Source organism: Carassius auratus, chromosome 43, assembly GCF_003368295.1.
Source record: "Carassius auratus strain Wakin chromosome 43, ASM336829v1, whole genome shotgun sequence".
Classification (NCBI taxonomy): Eukaryota; Metazoa; Chordata; class Actinopteri; order Cypriniformes; family Cyprinidae; genus Carassius; species Carassius auratus.
The window spans coordinates 5,669,562-5,688,714 of record NC_039285.1 but is presented as its reverse complement, the minus strand read 5'-3'; the positions used below and the strand labels follow the sequence as shown (position 1 = coordinate 5,688,714).

Sequence of the window (19,153 nt, the reverse complement as noted above, 5' to 3'; positions counted from 1 at the left end):
ATTATAACGTGCCATAACGCCACTTAGGAAAATAAATTTGCCATCCCCATGGGGTGAAGGGGAAAAAAAAGATTATGAAAAGCTACTTTTCTCTCTGTGTGAAAGTTGATGGACATGTGGCCCACACCAAAAATGCTAGGTTGTTTCAATATATATTCTATATATATATATATATATATATATATATATATATATATATATATATATATATATATATATATTATATATTATATATACACACACACACACACAATTTAAAGAATATAAAGACTAACTCAGCTGTTGTTGTGTCAAATATGGACTAACCCAGCTGTTGGGTTAAGCAACAGCTGTGTTAGTCCATATTTGACCCATAGTTGGGTTGAAACAACCCAGCATTTTTTGCTGGACCAGGTGATGAGATATTTGTTTGACAATGCGTATTTGAATATTACTAAGAGCTGGCAGCAGAGATTCACGATATTTTCATTGCATTTGTGTTATGAGTCGGTTCTTCTCATTCAGTGCGACTGGTACTGTCCGATTGCAGGACAAACTATTCCTATGATCTGATTCTAGTGAATCAAAATGGTACAACGCGAACGGTGCAGTCCGATTGACCAATGAATAACTCTCGAATGAGTTGGTTGTTTACAGGGCATAAAAACACATGAATCAGTCGGAGTGGTTTATGAATCGATCTGACTCACTCGATCCGCGAATTACATTCGTAATGTCCCATCCAAAATGAACCAATAACTGGACTTAAGGTTTGTGAGGCTTCAATCATAGGTTTTAACAAGAACATGTGCAGATAAACCTATGAGTTTTGTATGAATATTCTATTTAGCTATTCATTAAATATATAGAATATATTTTTAATATTCTTTAATATAGGCTACGTTTAGTTTTAATTTGATTTAATTATGCCGCCCCTTTAAACAGGGATTTAAAGTTTGTTAACACATTTTTTAATATTAAGCCTCATGTGTCAGTCAGCATTTATATTTTTTGTAGAAATATTATATTATTTTTAGAGTTTAAATATTTACAGTCATTTTGACAACAGACTGCTGAGGGCAGTAAATGCATGCAACCCGAATCGCATGCAATAATAATCCAAACATTTGTTCCGGAACACAATTCCCATTCCTAAATATCACCATCTGCCTCTAATTCTAAATTACCCGGCACAAACACGGTCAGATCCCCGGGGCTGACAATTCCCCTGTTATAAATTAACCAACAACGTGTGATATTCTTAGGCATCATCACTTTCCCGACAATCACAAATAAACAGAACGTGATCCGCGTCCTTGAGTGCATTCCAAAAAAAAAAAAAAAAAACGGCAACACATGCTCAAGACTCAATAATGTTTCAAACTTGCACGCCTGGCTGTGTTTATCCGCTGACAGTTGTCATGCTCGCGCCGCCATTCCCCGCGCTGTCGCAACATGTAACAGAATCAAAAGAACAAAAGCGCCGCTACTACATTCTGCTCAACATTCTCCGGTTGCTATGAAACCGGTGAACTCACTACGACGATCAAGAACGTGCAGCTGTATCAGGTTCATTCACTGCATACCTGTCATCGTAGCAGAAATCGGCGTCCAGTGTGTTGACATACAGGAGCAGTGCCACGGCGCTGCTCACCAACTCTGCGATCATCTCTCAAAAAGAAAAGAAGGGAAGGAAACTAAAGAGTAGAAGGATGATATTAAAGCCCTTCTTTGAATTCTTTCTTCGTCTTTGTCAAAATGCCTCTGCCAAAAACCAATATCCGAGTCCCCATCCTTGCAAAGAGTTGAAATGAATTATCCAGACATCCTCCTCTTAACCCATGTTATTTACGGAGAGAATCCTGTAGGCTAGAGAGGATGGTACACATACAGTATTTACATTACGCTCGACTGTGTTTGGGCGTCCTTACACCGAGAGTGTTGGGATGATGCATAGTGGACGCCGAATAAATGTCGTGATTGAGCCGCGTGTGGTTAGTTGGCTCCAGTGCGCGTGCGCACAACCCCTCCTCCTGGGTATGTACACACATACACACGGTCCGACTTAACCCTCTATTGCACACAAATGTTTGCAAAATGTTTGATTCCTTTTTTCTTGCATAAAATAAATATTATTTTGTCAAATAAAACATTTAGAATAATAATATTCGGGGGTGCTTTCCATATAAACAAATCAACTAAATTGATTGTTGGCGTCCCTGGCACAATTAACAGAATTAAAGACATTTTAAATAATGGAAATATGTGCTCTTCGATTATTTTGAACTATTGAAATGGTATGCAATCGAGAATATCAAGATTCATTTTTTTATGTTTCATTTGTTTATAATTTTACAATGGGAGAGTTTATGTTGCATTTTAAGTTTGTTGCACACTTTGCACTGTTTATTAGTGTCATGGTACTGTATATGGCAACGCCACTCAGAATGAACATACATTTATAGTGTGGACTTCAGTTTTACCACCTCTATTATCATGATGCTTATCAGTATATTTCAAGGTTCAAAGCAGATTTTAGTAGATTGATATAGTAACATGAAATTAGTTAATGTCACACTAGCATGAAATATGAAGAGCAAAACAGTTTAAATAAATGCACAGATGTGTTTAAAGCAATAGATCACTCAAAAATGGAAATTTGCTGAAACACTCACCCACAGGCCATACAAGATGTAGATGAGTTTGTTTCACCATTGCAACGGATTTAGATAAATTACATCACTTGCTCACCAATGGATCCAAACAGCTGATAAATACATCCCGATAATCCACAAGTAATCCACATTAGTCCAGTCCATCAGTTAATGTCTTGTGAAGTAAAAAGCTGTGTGTTTGTAATAAACAAATTCTATTATGATGTTTTTAACTTAAAACCTTGGTTCTCTATCAATAATATTGTTTTCTCCGGTGTTCTTCTCAGTTCTGATTAAGAAACACTCCTCTACATCTTGGATGGTCTAAGGGTAAATTAAATTGTCAGCAAATTTTCATTTTTGGATGAATTATTCCTTTAAATCTTTCGTATACAGCCTAAATTACATCTTATGACATAAGACCACAAGGCATGTCCTTTGACAGTAATAATTAATTAAGTCTCAGATTTAATTTGCTGTGGCGTTAACATTAATTATTGAATTGTGTCACAAATATAGCGGCATGAATGTAAAATGTGCTAAAAATTTGTCCTTTACAAGAAAGTGAAGAATCAAAAGGGAGTCATTTTGTGATTATCCAGATGATCAGCATACCATTAAGGCACACAATTAATATTATGAAACATTTTCACACTTGAAGATGTGTCCAGTTGAAAGAATTGGTGTTGAAATCATTTTGCATCTGCAACAATAATAAACAGCTCTTGTCTAGGTCAGCTATTATTAATCACATATAAAACAGCCATTATGAAAAAAAAAAAAAAAAAAAAAAAAAAATATATATATATATATATATATATATATATATATATATATATATATATATATATATATATATATATATATATATATACAGTACTTTCAATCCTAAATTAGCTGAATTTTAAAACATCCAGTAGAGGGCTTACATTCAGAAAACAAGTTATTGTCTTTGGCAAAAGTTGGAAAACACTTAACATTTAACACTGGCTTTATGGGTAATATACTGCTTTCTTCAGACAGCAGGGAGTATTTGGATGCCTTTGAAGACTTGAGAAATTGAAGAAAAGAAACTGAGGAAGAGAGAAAAAATCAATCATGTAGTTGCCGAGGACACAAAAAGTGCCCTATGTTCCAGTAAATATTGATGCAATTCTAGTTCAATAGTGAGACCCAGGCTACTTAGACAGTCTTCAGTGTGGCCATTCACAGAACAGCAGGATGCTATGATGTAATCGATTGCAGAAGTGAAGGAGGAACTGACACTTTGCTTCTATCTCACTGCAACTCATGCACTTGGATTTTCACTGAAATTGTCTTATAGGAGTGAATGTGCCATAAGTCAACCATTTGTTTTGTTTTTCTGAGACTATAATTAGCATTTTGTTTCCCCCAGACCACATGGCTTAATTTTAGATAAATTTGTGCACTAAAATAGTATTTTACATTTATAATTTTATCTAAATTGTATTTCATTTTTACAAATTAAAAGTTTTCATAAACATCCCATTCCAATGGCAGCTGCAAATTGCATGGCAAACTTCACATTTGAAAGTGTAAATGGCTTGTTTGAGTTCACGATAAAGAGCACAAAAGCCTAAGCACATATTGTTTGCTTCTGGGTAACACTTTAAGCTTATGAAGAATTATACACCATGTAAATTTGATGTAGGTTTAATGCAGCATGCTGAAATGTCATTACCTAAAGTCTAATATCAAATTCCTGTATAAGAAATAAGTTTAATCCCTCTTGCACATGTATTATTTGTACATGTCATTTGTCAATGTCAAATTTTTATGATTTTCTAATACTCTGTTTCCTGTGTGGGGAAAAAACCTTCATTACTATAAAGCGAACAGCCTGCTATTTGCATAGGTTTTAACCCTAGCTGCCTCAGTTGCCTATAGTTATTTATATTTACAACCAGTATTTTTTAATATATTAAAAGCTTCATAAATATGTTCTGAAAATGTAAGAGAACCTTTCATCTGTGGTTTAGCATATCTTGACTGAGCAGTTTTTGAAGATCTGTTTCAAAAGAGGGTCTTTTAGGTTTTTGCTAATTTTCAGTTTGCATCCGCATTTAAAGGAATAGTTCACCCAAAACGAAAATCTGCTGAAAATGTACTAATATTTCAGATTTGGAGAAATTCAGCAAAATCACTTGCTCACTAATGGCCAAAAAATAAACTGTCCTTCAGCAAGACCTTTTTTTTAATCCTTTTTTAGATGATGCTGAATTCAGTATATTAGCAATTGAAAATGCCTTTTCAATAAATTCTGCATAATTAAAACACGTCACAGTTACATAAACTTGTACCAGAAAAATGAGCATTTATCTTTCCTCTGCTTTTTCATTTCACATTTTGATTTCAAACATCATGCATATCCACTAGTTATGACTGCATAGTGACCTTCAACAGAGGTTGGAAAACAGAGAGCTTTTGGATGTCTTTCAGTGATTAAAATCACGATTAAATTTGACAGATTTGGCTTGTATGAGTCATGGATGACTAAGTGTCCCATTTCCGGTCATATGTGCGCATGATTTCGACTATCTGGGAAAATATGATGTTTGCCAGTTCCCTACTGAGCACCTATGGTCTTGAAGTCATGTGTGATGTGGAGTATGAATGAATACTGTATTTGGAAAAGATCCACTGATCTACATTATGTAAGGTTGGAGCAAAGTGTTTCATGCCCATAAAGCAAAAAGAATCGGCATTACACACTTAAGTACCTGCACCTGCACACATTCGCAACACATCAGAAGTAGTTAAAGTTATTTCCAGCAGAGATGAAAATCTCAGATTTCTCACAGAAGTGCGATAAATAATGAACAGATGAATGGCAAGGGCAACATAAAACCGTAATACAAAATCTAACCCAGAACATCACTGTTAAAACAAACTGAAGATTATAGATAACCCTCCTTCAGGTTCATGTCTACGTGAATTTATGTGTAAGGAAATTCCAGGGTGTAAATGATTGCTTCCTCGTGCTATCAGGTAAATAATCCTTCCTTCTGCAGCAGAATATCTTAAATTTCCCATCTGTTTATGCTGTACGAATGTAGGAATGTAAGCATTTTTGTGGCTTTATTCTCAAAAAGTCATAGACAGAAGGGGGTCAATGACTGTCATTAAGAGGCTTGGATGGAGGCCTGTTCCCCACAACCGGCCCGTTCCAGCCACTCATTATTTCTCTCCGCATCCAATGGCTTTCCCACATCTGATTTACATAATCAAATAACCCCGTTGTACATTTTTTCCAGACTCAAAACTTGAATCGCTCAAATAAACCTTTCTTCCACATTCTCACACATTTTTTCCTCACATATCAGTCAAATATCCATGTAGATCATGTTTTAAAGTCAGCTGTCTGGCATTCACAACCCATTTTACTTCAATAATATGGCACATTTCCAACTTGAAAAGGATGTTCAATGAGGAAAAAAAGTATGCAGGACTTGATTTTATCTGTTGAGAAATCATTGATCTTAAAAAGTAGACACAAGATAGTAGAATGATGACTTGGTTGAAAAATAAGAGGCATTGGTGACGTCAGCTGAAAAAGAAAGTCATTTTTAGCTTTTTAGATTTATAAGTACATTTTTTAGTTCAAATAACTTCCAGTGATGAATTTAAGTATCTTTAGTCATGCATCACTGTAGTCTCTGAACAAAAGTTTTAAGTGATTCTCTCTAATCTATCACACTTTAGAAACTGTCCCAGGTGTGATTCAGCAGGCATATTGACATTTGAACTATCCATGTGCGCAGATGGTGCGCTGCAGAATGCCTCCAGTCATTGGCCGGGCACTCCTTCTGGTGCCTCTTTTAAAGGTGGGTCAGCAGACTCTCTGGTGTTGACCTTCAAGTCCAGGACAGAAAGAGAGGGTGGCTGCAAGACATTTGGAATAATTAAGTTATCTAGATTTTATTTATAAGCTAGGATGGTTGCTAGGTTGTTAGTTGCAGGAAAGATCATAACAGTTTATAAAGCCTATGATATAAAAGTATGGCTTTTGGCCATTTGAAGTTTGCAGATTTGTATTATTACAATGCTGGTACAGGCCTTTGTAAATAAACAATGGGTTCGCTTACACATTAATCCCCGTTTATTTTTTGTGCAAAAGTCAGCCAGATGATGCTAATTTTGTGTCATCCACTGGATTTTTGACAGCTCCAGGAACTACTGATCGAACGTTGGCACTTTTGTATTCCTGTCCACGAACAGTCAGATCAACAGTGACACCAAAATTAAAAGTAAAATATGGATGTTTTAGTTTTTGGCAAAAGGGCACAACACAGATTCTCTCTCTCACTCAGGAATTCCCAGGAAATAGCAAGAACTGATAAAATAATAATAATAATAATAAATAAATAAATAAATAAATAAATAAATAATTAAATGAAAAAGCATGTGCCTTGCAGTCACTTTGTATAAAAGTTATATTCTGGAAGGGAAACATTTTATGTTTTTGCCCTGCTATGACATAAAAGAAATGATTTTTAAAGAAAAACATAAAACTTTCATCTCTCTCTACTTTTGAGTGCAACACCCACATAAATGCACCAACTGGTGCATAGAACCAAGACAATTTCCTAGCCTATATATTTATATGTGTAAAGATGTACTGTATGGGATACAAATATTTTTATATTTAATGGCTGTCTCATAAACAAATGACTGTAAAGATGTATGTGATACAAATATTTAATATTTAATGGTGCCTCATTACATGAGAAGATATTAGTGCAATAAACCTTAAACCAATAAACCTTAATATTACACTACAACCTACAAAGATTTGTGACTATATGTCATGCTCCTCCTTTCTGTATGCACTGCAAAAAGCTAAATAATATTTATTGAATTAATTTCTTATTTATTGCAGAGTTGTTTATTGGTGATGACAGGATCATTTCATAGAGCGTTAACAGCGAACAACTGTCAATGTTTCATAATTCTCTCATAGCCAAATACACATAGTCTAAAATGATAGACAGTTTTGGTGGCTGCACATAACGCTCAGCAATAAATATCAATCAAACCTTCCCATCAATCATTTCTGCGTATCCAGGCTTTGGCGCCCTTTGAACTGTCACTGACAACGTGACAGAACCTTCAACAGAACAGCTACAGAGGTATGTGGGGTGTTTCTAGACTCAAACCTTTTTGATTAAGGTTTTTACAACCAGTGTGGAGCAGCACTGGTTCTGATAAGCAGCGTGCCATCATAAAGCCAAGAAGCATGTGATGAGATTCCCAGCAGATTGAAGTTAATGTGTCTGGCAGAGGATCCGCATGGAAAGCTGAATCATCCCGTATAGACCACAGACAGAGCATTCAGCCGTACTACTGCTCTGTGTATGATGCACACACACACACACACACACACACACACACTCTCTCTCTTGTCCAGGCACACATGACAGCAGAGCATACTGCGGGGGAGCTTTTCTGGACGAGCTATACAGGATAAGATATCAACACTGACAGAAAACAAAAGACTCTGTTAAGTTAAGTTCATAAAAAAATGAAAAATCTGTCATCATTTACTCACTCATGTCAGTTTAAACCTACATCCATCTTTCTTCTATCAGACACCCAACACTTTTGGACTCCCATGATTTTTACTATTTCCCAGTAGTTTCTGATTAGCGAATTAGGATTTTAAAGGGGTTAATGAAGTTGCTAAAAAGAACATCATGTTGTGTATTTAGTGTAATATAATGTGTTTATGCAGTTTAAGGATCAAAAACACATTATTTTTCACATACTGTACATTATTGTTGTTTCTCCTCTATGCCCCGCCTTTCTGAAACGTGTCGACTTTTACAAAGCTCATCGGTCAGAAAAGCAAGGTGTGCATTGTGATTGGCTGAATACCTCAAGCGTGTGACGAAAATGTTACGCCCCTCACCATACTGTGATGCCTTCTCCCGGCATGATGAGACAAAACCAATAAAACCCATTACAAATGAGGCATTTGTTGGATCCATTGGGGACATAATTACTGATTATAATGACTTATACTGTCTTTTTATGCATTGCGTTGCGTATCGCACCATGTAAACATAAAACCATGTCTGTATTTGTGAAACGACATACAACAAGCGCTACTCAAACTCGGATTGAATCATCAGTGGAAAATTCTTTACTATAAACTACTAACATAACCTCGGTTCCCTGAAATACGGGAACGAGTACTGTGTCAAAGACACTATGGGAAAAACTCATTTTTTCTCCTGGACTCAAGCCTTATTCAGTCACGCAGTGTAGCTCCACAGCCATTGATTCGTGCAGTGTTATTAAAACAAACCAATGGCTCGGCAGTGGTGCTGCATGAATCTATGCCAACAAAGCCCGCCAAAATGGGCGGGGGATCTGGCTGTATATAGGCTGCTTCACCACAGGAATTCAGGTTACTTCAACTGAAGCGACGACTGAGCTGTGCAGCCTTTAGCATGGCAAGGAATGCAGTACTCGTTCCCGTATTTCAGGGAACCGAGGTTATGTTAGTAACCAAGTATGTTCCCTTTCAATACTTCACTCGTACTGCATCGAAAATGCTATGGGAACCCAGTTCAATCACACCATGCTAAGAAGGGGGGAAGACCAACTTGATCTGTGATACCAAGATATGACAATAGCAACTAGGAGCAGAATAAGCTCAGTGAGTTCCAACCAGCCGCCGCACAAATTTCTGCGATAGTCACACCCCTAGACCATGCCCAGGATGAAGACACTGCTCTCGTCGAATGGGCTCTTACTCCACTTGGGCCTTGCAGGCCAAAAGAAGAGTAGGCTAGCTGGATTGCGTCCACAATCCACTTAGAAAGCCTTTGTTTTGAGACCGGTAGTCCTCTGGTGCGGTTTCCAAAGCATATAAAGAGCAGCTCTGATCGCCTTATCAGTGCAGAATACTCTATGTACACTTTTAGAGCCCTCACTGGGCAAAGCAGATTCAGCTCTCGATCATCCTCTGTGTTTTGTAATGCAGAGAGAGTGACCACTTGTGCTATGAGAGGTGTGGAAAGCACCTTTAGTACATAGCCATGCCTTGGTTTTTAGGATGACCTTCGAGTCGTTAGGCCCGCATTCCAGGCAATTAGGGCTTATCGAGAGTGCTTGCAAATCGCCCACACGCTTAACAGATGCTAGTGCCAACAGCAGAGCGGTCTTTAGTGACAGGGCCTTGAGGCCTATGGACTGTAGCGGTTCAAAGGGGGCCCTCTTTAGGGCTCTCAGTACCGTGGGCAGGTCCCATGAAGGGACAGTGGGAGAGCGAGGCAGATTAAGCCTTCTGGTACCTCTCATAAATTGGATGAATAAGTCGATTCTGCCCACTGACTGGCCTGCTATAGGGGCTTTTGATGCTGCTATAGTCGCTATGTAGACCTTGTGCGTGGAGGGGGATCCCTTCTCCAAGAGCTCTTGTAAAAATGACAGTATCAGTGAAACATCACAGGAGGTCGGTTTTTCACCATGGTCTGAGCACCATGTGGAGAACACAGACCATTTGGAGGTATAGAGGCGTTGTGTAGACAGAGCTCTAGCCTGTGAAATTGTGTTTAGCACATGCTCAGGGAGTCCCGTGGGTTCCCATCGAGTTACCAAAGGTGCAGAGACCACATGTCTGGGTGCAGAAGCCAAATTGTTCCGTCCGCCTGAGAAAGGAGGTCCCGTCTCAGAGGAAAGGGCCATGAGGCCGCAGTCAGCATCTCTGACAGGTCGGCTATCCAGTGCTGATTTTCCCAGAATGGGGCTACAAGAAGAACCCTGCATCCCTGACCCACTTGATTACTTGGGGAATCAGAGGGACCGGAGGAAAAGTGTAAAAAAGATGGTTGGGCCAGTCCTGGTGCTCACTGTCATGCTGTCTGATATGACCAGCACGTGGTGGCTCTTTAGGTCTGAAAGGAAGCTCTGGCAGGCTCGTTGAACTGCAATAATCTTGAGGCAGTTGATGTGAAGCCTGCTCTCCTCACATCAACTAGCTGTAAAGCCGCAACACGCTCCTTCACCATTGTTGCCCTCATCGTCACTGAGTCTAACACTATTCCCAGAAATTATATTGGCTGGGAGACAGCGAACTCTTGGCAAAATTCACCCTGAGCCCCAGGTATTCCAGATGGCTGAGGAGCAAGGTTCTGTAACTCGATGCCTCCCCCTCTGACTGAGCTAGAACTAGCCAGTCATCGAGGTAATTGAGAATGCGGATTCCCTTCTGCCTGAGAGGGGAGAGAGCCACATCCATACACTTTGTAAACATGCCAGCCGCCAAAGACAGTCCAAAGGGGAGGACCTTGTATTGGTAAGCCACACCAATCTCAAAATTGGCTGTGACGGGGGGCCTATCTGGATTAGGTAAAAACTGCTTCGTCAACACCCGGAGATGGACGGCAAAACACACGTGGCAGTTTGGGTGGTCCCGCCGCAGCGAGACTTAGCTCCCTCCCCTTTCTTGCATGTAAATCAGGATGACGGCGGCAGCGTGGGATCCAGCACTACCTTGGGGCCGGGGTCCCATGTGTTAAGGGAACTGAAACCGTCTAGTGGCCGAGCGAGAATGGTGTCGAGGCTTGGATTTCACAGCCTGGGCAGCGGTGGTAGCAGCGGGTGCTTGGGAGGCTAACGAGTCGACACCTGCTTGGGGTGACTGGCAGTAGCAGATGAAGTGTGTTTTGGCAGGACTGGGATGACTTCTGTGCCTCCGTGAAGCGTTCAGTGAACCCTTCAATCACTGGACGGCAGAGGCTGCTGGGGGAGATCGGCACAGCCAGGAACTGGGCTCTGCCCAGTATCGTATCCTCTTATCCTCTCTCTTCCACACTGAGTTGTGGGCGGATGAAGGGGAAGTATGCAAGCGCACCGAGTAGGGGGGACACCATGATTTTGTAAGCTTGTCGTGGACCTCCGGGAAGAACGGGGTGGTTCTCTGATGAGGGGCTTTCTGGCGCCCTGGCAGAAACCATTCATCCAGACGGCTACGGGATGGTACCTTTGGAGGAGACCATTCCAGACCCAGCTCATCCACTGCCCTGGAGAGAACACAGATAAGTTTGGCATCCATCCCGAGTTTCGTGTGGCTGGGTTCAGATATTGTTGAGGGGGTGGGGTCCAGCGAGCACCAACAGCTCCTCAGCATCTGAAGCAGCTAGAGACATACTGTCATCTAGCGGATCCTTCTCAGACCCTCCAAACAAAACCAGATCACTCACGGCAGCAGAGGGACATTGGTCTGTCTGAATAAAGAAAACAATGAGTGGCGAAAACGATGCATGCAGGGGCTGAGCCGGCGTGAGCTCATATAAATCCTGCTTTAATTCTCTGCTTTGCCTTTTTTCCCTTGGCGTGGATGATCCTCAACTTTTATAAAGAATATCTCTTTGGGTTTGAGACTTTAGTCTTTGCAACTTTAGGGATTGTAATACTCCAAAAAAAAAAAATAGCATCAAATGACCCCTTTTTTATTCAAACCGATTCATGAATGAATCATGCAAAAACAATTATGAACCAGGGGTGCATTTCCTAAAAGCATTAATGGCTAACTATGGTCGCAAGTTCCATTGAACTCTAACGACAGAATTTGCGACTGTATTTGCTTTTGGGAAATGCACCCAAAACTTGCCGATGCATTAAAAGATCTTACTCAAATTAATTGACTCATGAATATGTAATCGCTTATGTTTCCTCTAGACAAGAATGTGTTGTATAACTATAAACATTTGCATTCTGCTTTATGTATATATAAGAAAACATGTTCTTTTCTAAATTAAAATGGATGATGAGTCACACTGATATGTCCCCAAATATAGTGATTCGCGAACAACTGCATTATGAAAATAAAGTAACTTTATGTTATTAAAATTCTGAAATTGCAACTGCATGATGCTTTCCTAATTCATATTTGGATGTGCTTTGGTAATTTGTCTATTGTAAACAATCAGTAACTCTGATGGATGAAATATCTTGAATAATGATTAGTTCAGTTTAATTTGAATGAGATTCAAAGATTGAGAAAGTAAAACAGATATCCCATCAAAGTTACATACAGGTAAAGTACACACAACAATGAAATGCTAAGCCCCCCACCATGTATAATCTGGTATGTAGTAACCATTATAACCATTCAGATATTCCTTTGAAAAAAAAAAAAAACACTTTCATGGAACATTGTGTTTCAAAACATTTATGAATGACACCATAAACATTCCACTTGACTCGTGCACTGTATTGCGAATCTTCTGAAGCCAACATAGCATTCTGTGATTAACAAAATTTAAGCCCATCTATCACCATCTGTGGTTGAAACGTAAACTGCAAGAAAAATAAAACTATGGTAGTTAACTTGCAATTACATTCAGACTTGATGATTAATTCTTAGATAAAAGGGAGTACTTTAGGCAACAGGAAAAAGTCAAATAATCTCTACTTCAAAGTCAAACATAAAATGAAAGCTTTAAAAAGAGAATTTATTAAGCTCTTCAAAATTCAGAGAAATGGAGAACAATCAATATATGAAACATTAATGACTAAAGATCGATGTTAACTGCAAGAGACCCAGTTATCTGGTTGTGAGAGTGAAATAGCGAAAAAACTTTATTGCCTACAGTACATGGCTTATAAAGGAGTTAAAAAATAATTCATTATGCATTAGAGTGAATGTACGGTAGGTGAAGACTGAACTCTCATGGGGTAAAGAGTTCAGGAAGAGAAAGACAGCAGGTGTTGGCAGGTAATGGTGTTAATTTGAGCTGAGATCAGTAAATAACCAGCCTGTGATGCTACAGGGTCTTACAATGAAGTACTCAAATAACATGAATGGCAATTATCTGTCATGGAAATAACCATTTACATGATTTGTGCACTTTATTTAAAAATAACTTTGGTCTGAAAGCATCTGCTAAGAACATAAATGTAAACTCATGTCGACCTTGCTGTATGTTTAAAAGAAAGAAAAAGACATTGGTGCCTAAAACTGATTTTATAAAACACATTAATGCACATTAAGGCCCTGTTTGCTGTCGACACTGATGCCTGAGACACAAGACAGCCTTCACAGAAAAATGATCAAGTTTGCTTAAAGTCTTTTTTTTTTGTAGTTTTTCATGAAGAAATTCGAGTCTAATGCAGGATTTAGCACCTCTGAGGAAGCTCGCAAAATTGCCTTTTGGTAACTTACAACTTCCCCTCCTAAGACCTATTGCATTAAAAGCATTACATGAGGAAGTTGGCCAAGGGCATGAAGCTTTTAAAAGCTTTGCTTTCCCACATAGGGAATAAAACTCACTCTTTTTGAATACTCAGATAGTCATTTGCAAGCTTTAAAATAACTAAACACCTGCACGTATGTAGTTTACAGTTTGACTATTGGTTAATTAATGATTTAAAGGTGCACTAAGTAAATTTCTTTTCAGTGGAATGAGAAATACACTGCATATTTGTCAGCCCATGGTTGATTAATAGTATTCGGATGGTTATTTTGAGTACATTTTTAAAAAGAACTTATGTTTATCTCTTGCATGTGTGCAAACATGTTCTAAATTCAGTGTTTATTCATTAGATCTGTGATAACTGGGTTTTGTAAAGTTAGTCATTCGTTTATAGTGTACAGGCTGACATGTAAAAGGCAAGAAAACTGTCTGAATTATAATGAGTCCAGTCCTGAATACTAATGCAAGGAGTGACTCTGTTTTCCGCTGCAGAGCACCAACAATAGATCTGGCCCAGTTTACTGACTGCTGATTTACCACTGAGTGTTTGGACAAAATATCCTCCCTACTTCTCCAGCTATAATAAAAAAAAAAAAAGGACATTGCAAGAAACACAGACATTGCAAGAAAATACTGCCAAACATGCTAAACTTTGCTTAAAATAGTAGGCTACATGAAATAATGACAGCTTTTGGTATTATAATGATCAGATACAGTCGCATGTCTTTGTTTGGAAACTTGAATGCAGAGCACAATTATTATGACAACTATCATTGCATCCGCAATGTAGTGAAATGCTCCATTTACATCTCCATAAACAGGGAAGATTGTGAGCACCATTCAAAATTATGTTCTTTCTATTAAAGAATAATAATAATAGTTCTCATGGTTTTCATTTTAATATCCTTATTTGCTGCTCATGAATACTTTCTTGTGGAAGTTATGATACACTACTATTCAAACTTTAAAACAAATACTTGCAATCACCAAGGACACGTTAAGTCGATAAATACATTTAGGGCCCTATTTTAACGATCTGAAACGCAAGTGTCAAAGCGCGAAGCGCAAGTAAGTTTGTGGGCGGGTCTCGGCGCTGTTGCTATTTTCCCGGCGGGATAAATGGCTCTTGCGCCCGGCGCAAATCTAAAATGGGTTGGTCTGAAGTAGCTTCATTATTCATAGGTGTGGTTTGGGCGTAACGTGAAATAAACCAATCAGAACTTCATCCAACATTCCCTTTAAAAGCAGGTGCGCAAGTTCCATTATGGATTGCTATTATTATGGCGTATTTACCAGGCGCACGCCAGGAGCGGTTCACAGCCGAGGAGACTGATGTTCTTGTAAGAGCCGTGAAAGACAGAGAAGTTGTGTTGTATGGGGATGGGAGAAACCCACCCAAAATAGCGTCGGTTAAACAGGCGTGGGAGGAAATAGCCACAATTGTTTCATCGATTTTTTTTTTCCTGGTTCTTGACGGACAAACCAATTTGTCAGATGTCCTTATATACATTTATGACCTCAAACATGTCTGATCCTTAATTACTACAATTAGCCTGAATAATTTGTAAGCTAGATTTATGCCTATTTTTTCACATCTTCGTGGCACACCACAATGATTTCCGTCATCTCATGTGTTAATATTTTTTTTAAGTGTAACAATTTATGATTTGCAAAAATAACTGTTGCATCTGTGTAGATTACATGAACAAAGTGTATGCGCGTTGTGCACGCTATGCATTATGGTCAAGCATGCGCCCTTAAAATAGCAGAATGAACAACGCGCAACGCGCCACTGACTTTAGACTAGGTTTTTTCTGGTCAGTGGCGCAATTGTTTAATGGAACATCAAAATAGCACCAGGGATTGTTTGCGCCGGAACACGCCTCCTTTTTTGCGCTGAACCGCCCAGGGAGTGCAAGTTCATTCACTAGTTTAGCGACGTGCTTCTGTGGAGGGAAAAGCGCGCTTTGCGCGGGTGCAAAATAGGAATGACACATGCGTCGGTGTACAAAGTCAATTGCGCTGGGTGCAAGATAGGGCCCTTAATGTTTTCAATGTTTTCCATGAAACTTCATCAAAGAATCCTGGGGGGGAAACACTGGTTATGAAATTCCATCACAGGAATAAATTAAATTTCAAGATATTATTTCACAGTATTACTGTTTACTGTATTTTTGATCAGATAAATGCAGCCTTGGTGAGTATAAGAGACTTCTTACAAAACATGGAAAAATATATGTTTTTCATATTCTTATACATGTATATAAACATATTTAGGAACATCACACAATTAAAATGATTAAAATCTAGGGTCTAGTTGTTCGCTCCTTAACCTACTTAGACAACGATGCATTTTTAACAATTTAAATGGAAAAAGCGATGGAAATACATAATGACAAACTGAATCCCTGGTTCAGAAAAATGCTATCTGAGTCATGAAACATGAAAGAGTCCAACTTTGGCCTGCATATTTTCCCTGTACGCAGGGATAATAAATAAAATAAAACTAAAGGCACCACATGGTCAATATCCTCATCTCTAAAGGAGCTGCTTTTGTGCACTGCATGAGGTGCTTTAATTACATCCCACTGGTTACAGCTCTGTCTGACATTATAGAAGATCTCTGAGCCATGGCTTCAGTATTGAGTCTGGGAAGCGATCAGTTTTTGTTTTTATCTGGACGTCGGGTCAGCACAGTAGGCATATCAGTGTAACACAGAGTGAGACAGATGTACAATGCAGGGAAAATTTTTTAAATCGGTCATATTGATTGATAATATTTTGACAGTCAGCCAAAACAGTCTCTTTTTCCATAACCCAGAGCCATATCTGTTTCCACTCAGCTGGACTAAAACATAAAGACCACTTTGAATTCTATATGGTAAACATCGCTGAAATACACTCTTAGGTTACTTCTTGTTTGGATTGCCACACAAACTGTGCACACTGTTCCCCACAAATTACATTTCACTGCTTACTTTAGATACAACTATTGCCTTGACCATACCTTTGATAAGAAACCATTTTCAAATCTTCAAAAAATAAAGCCAAGAAACCGTACAGAGCTGACCGTCACACTGTCGAACAAGAAACCCTGAACTTTCAAACAAAACACACCAGCCGTCAAATGTTATCTTTTTCTCACATACAAACTGCTAGCAATGAAAAACAGGAAAATGATTGGCTATCTAAGCTGGAAATGGGTTTTCCATTGAAAGGCCATCCTGTAAGGCCACAAGTCATACAATGTAAAATAGGAAGATTAAGTTTTACTCATATTTACACAAAGCCTTTCTATTCACAGGATCCTCAAAAGTGACTCCATATTGGTTAAATAATCTTAATGACCACTTCTACTGGTGTTTAACTAATTGTTAAATATAAAAACTACATTAGAGTATACAATTCCCATTGCTGTTTTCAGTAAGTGTTGACTTGTATAGCCTTCATTTGCCATTAGCTGATAAAGGGTACTGATAGTTCTTTTCCTAAAGTTATAAAAATCGAACAAAATTGTTCTACAGTTTGTACATGTTAGACTATACGCGTGTTGTGAAGACCTGTGTTGACAGACAGGTTTAAAAAGGTTTAAGGCCAGCACTGTGAAAAAAAAAAAAAAAAAAAAAACTTAAAAGAACTGAACTACACTCTTCCCATATGCTGGTAAAATCTCTTTTTCACAAACAATTGCACATGCATACTAAGCACCAAACATAAACACAGGAATTGTCTTCTAATGACACAGTTTAAGCAGTAGCAAACTAAAAACCTCAGTGGAGAGTATAAAAAACAACTTATAAAGCCACAGTGGCCTGGGCATCAGAACTCTGGGCTCCTGTCCCAGCTAGCTATAAAAAGGTTGTGATCATGTTATTTTTTTTATAAGTATGCTTAACTGTAGTTATGTTAGTTTTTTAAGTAATAATTACATATTTTCATAATGTTGCAGTAATTCTTTTATTATTATTATTATTTGTTAAAATTAAGACATTTACATTCAAAAAGTAAGTAGATAGACAGATGGATATAGACATTTTTCTGTTTATGTAATAATTTTGTTATCATTATTTTTTGAATAAATAAACTGCAAATAACCCGTGCTTCCTAAATCTGCACCCGAAATGCTGCGTTGTGAAAAGTTTTAAAAAACATCTCATGCTTGCTTGCTTGAGTGAAATGTGCATGTGCACAAAATTAACTATTCAGATTCAATTACGTTTAATCTGAGAAGCAATGTAACATTCTGGTCACTCTTTCTATTCATATTTTCCACTCTTCCCCTATAGCAAACAATCGGATTCCCCAAAACTGAATCACTGAGAGTCATCTGAGCATCCTCCCAAGACTAAAGATTTTTAATTAGCTTCTTGTATTTATTTTTCATATACAACATTTATGGGAAACAATGTTTATTTATTGCATGAAACATAAGGGCACAATGAAAACAACACGGCTCTGTTTGCTGACTGGAACAGAGTGCATGTGGTATTGTGCGAGGTGTGCCAGGAGGACCCAACAACAGGACACAACAACAATGATACAGCAGAACAGTCCCACTCTCGCTGTTTGCCTTAAAACGTACACACAAACATCTTGAATTGCTTAATCTCATCAGTGTAGTTTTATTTGTGCTGTGGTGTGCTCTGAAGTGGTGAGCTTCCTGGCTCCTGCCTGTTCCACCCATACATAATAAAGGGCAGCCAGATGAGGACAGAGGTTGCCAGAGTCCAATTAGCGTGCCGATCATTATGACTGATCTGGAGGCCCTCATTGCTCTTAACTACTGATTAAGAACCATATCTACCAACCACCAAGCTTGACTTTTCACTTAACCCTGGAATCAACCATGGAATATTGTATAGATGTTTTCAAAAAGCTAGTGAGCTGCCTCCCTGTCTTTATACACATCACTGCATAGGACATTACTGTCCTAAACATGATTAACCATTGTGTACGAAATGTGCTATATAAATAAACTTGCCTTGCCTTAAATAAAATATGCATTTGATTGATCAAAATATTAAAGACTGTTACAAAACAATAAATGCTGTCTATTTTGGACTTCTCATTCATCAAACAAATATTTAGAAAAAATACATTAATAAATAAATAAAATAAGAATGTCTGCTTTCAACATTGATAATAAGGAGTAAAGTTTTTATGAGCACCAAATATTAGAATGATTTCTGAAGGATCATGTGGCACTGAAGACTGGAGTAATGATGCTAAAAAACCAGCTTTGAATCACAGGAATAAATAATATTTTAAAATATATATTAAAACAGAAAAAGTTTT

General features: G+C 38.2%; 1 protein-coding gene across 1 annotated transcript in view; it reads right to left on the bottom strand.

The window, feature by feature from the left end:
* LOC113061538 (transmembrane and TPR repeat-containing protein 2-like) overlaps positions 1–1,997 on the bottom strand; it is an 88,684-nt gene extending 86,687 nt beyond the window's left edge. The window contains exon 1 of the mRNA XM_026230711.1: positions 1,566–1,997. Within this exon, the coding sequence (XP_026086496.1) occupies positions 1,566–1,648 (83 nt within the window). The 5' untranslated portion in view covers positions 1,649–1,997. The remainder of the gene's footprint in view (positions 1–1,565) is intronic.
* Positions 1,998–19,153: the final 17,156 nt, after the last annotated feature.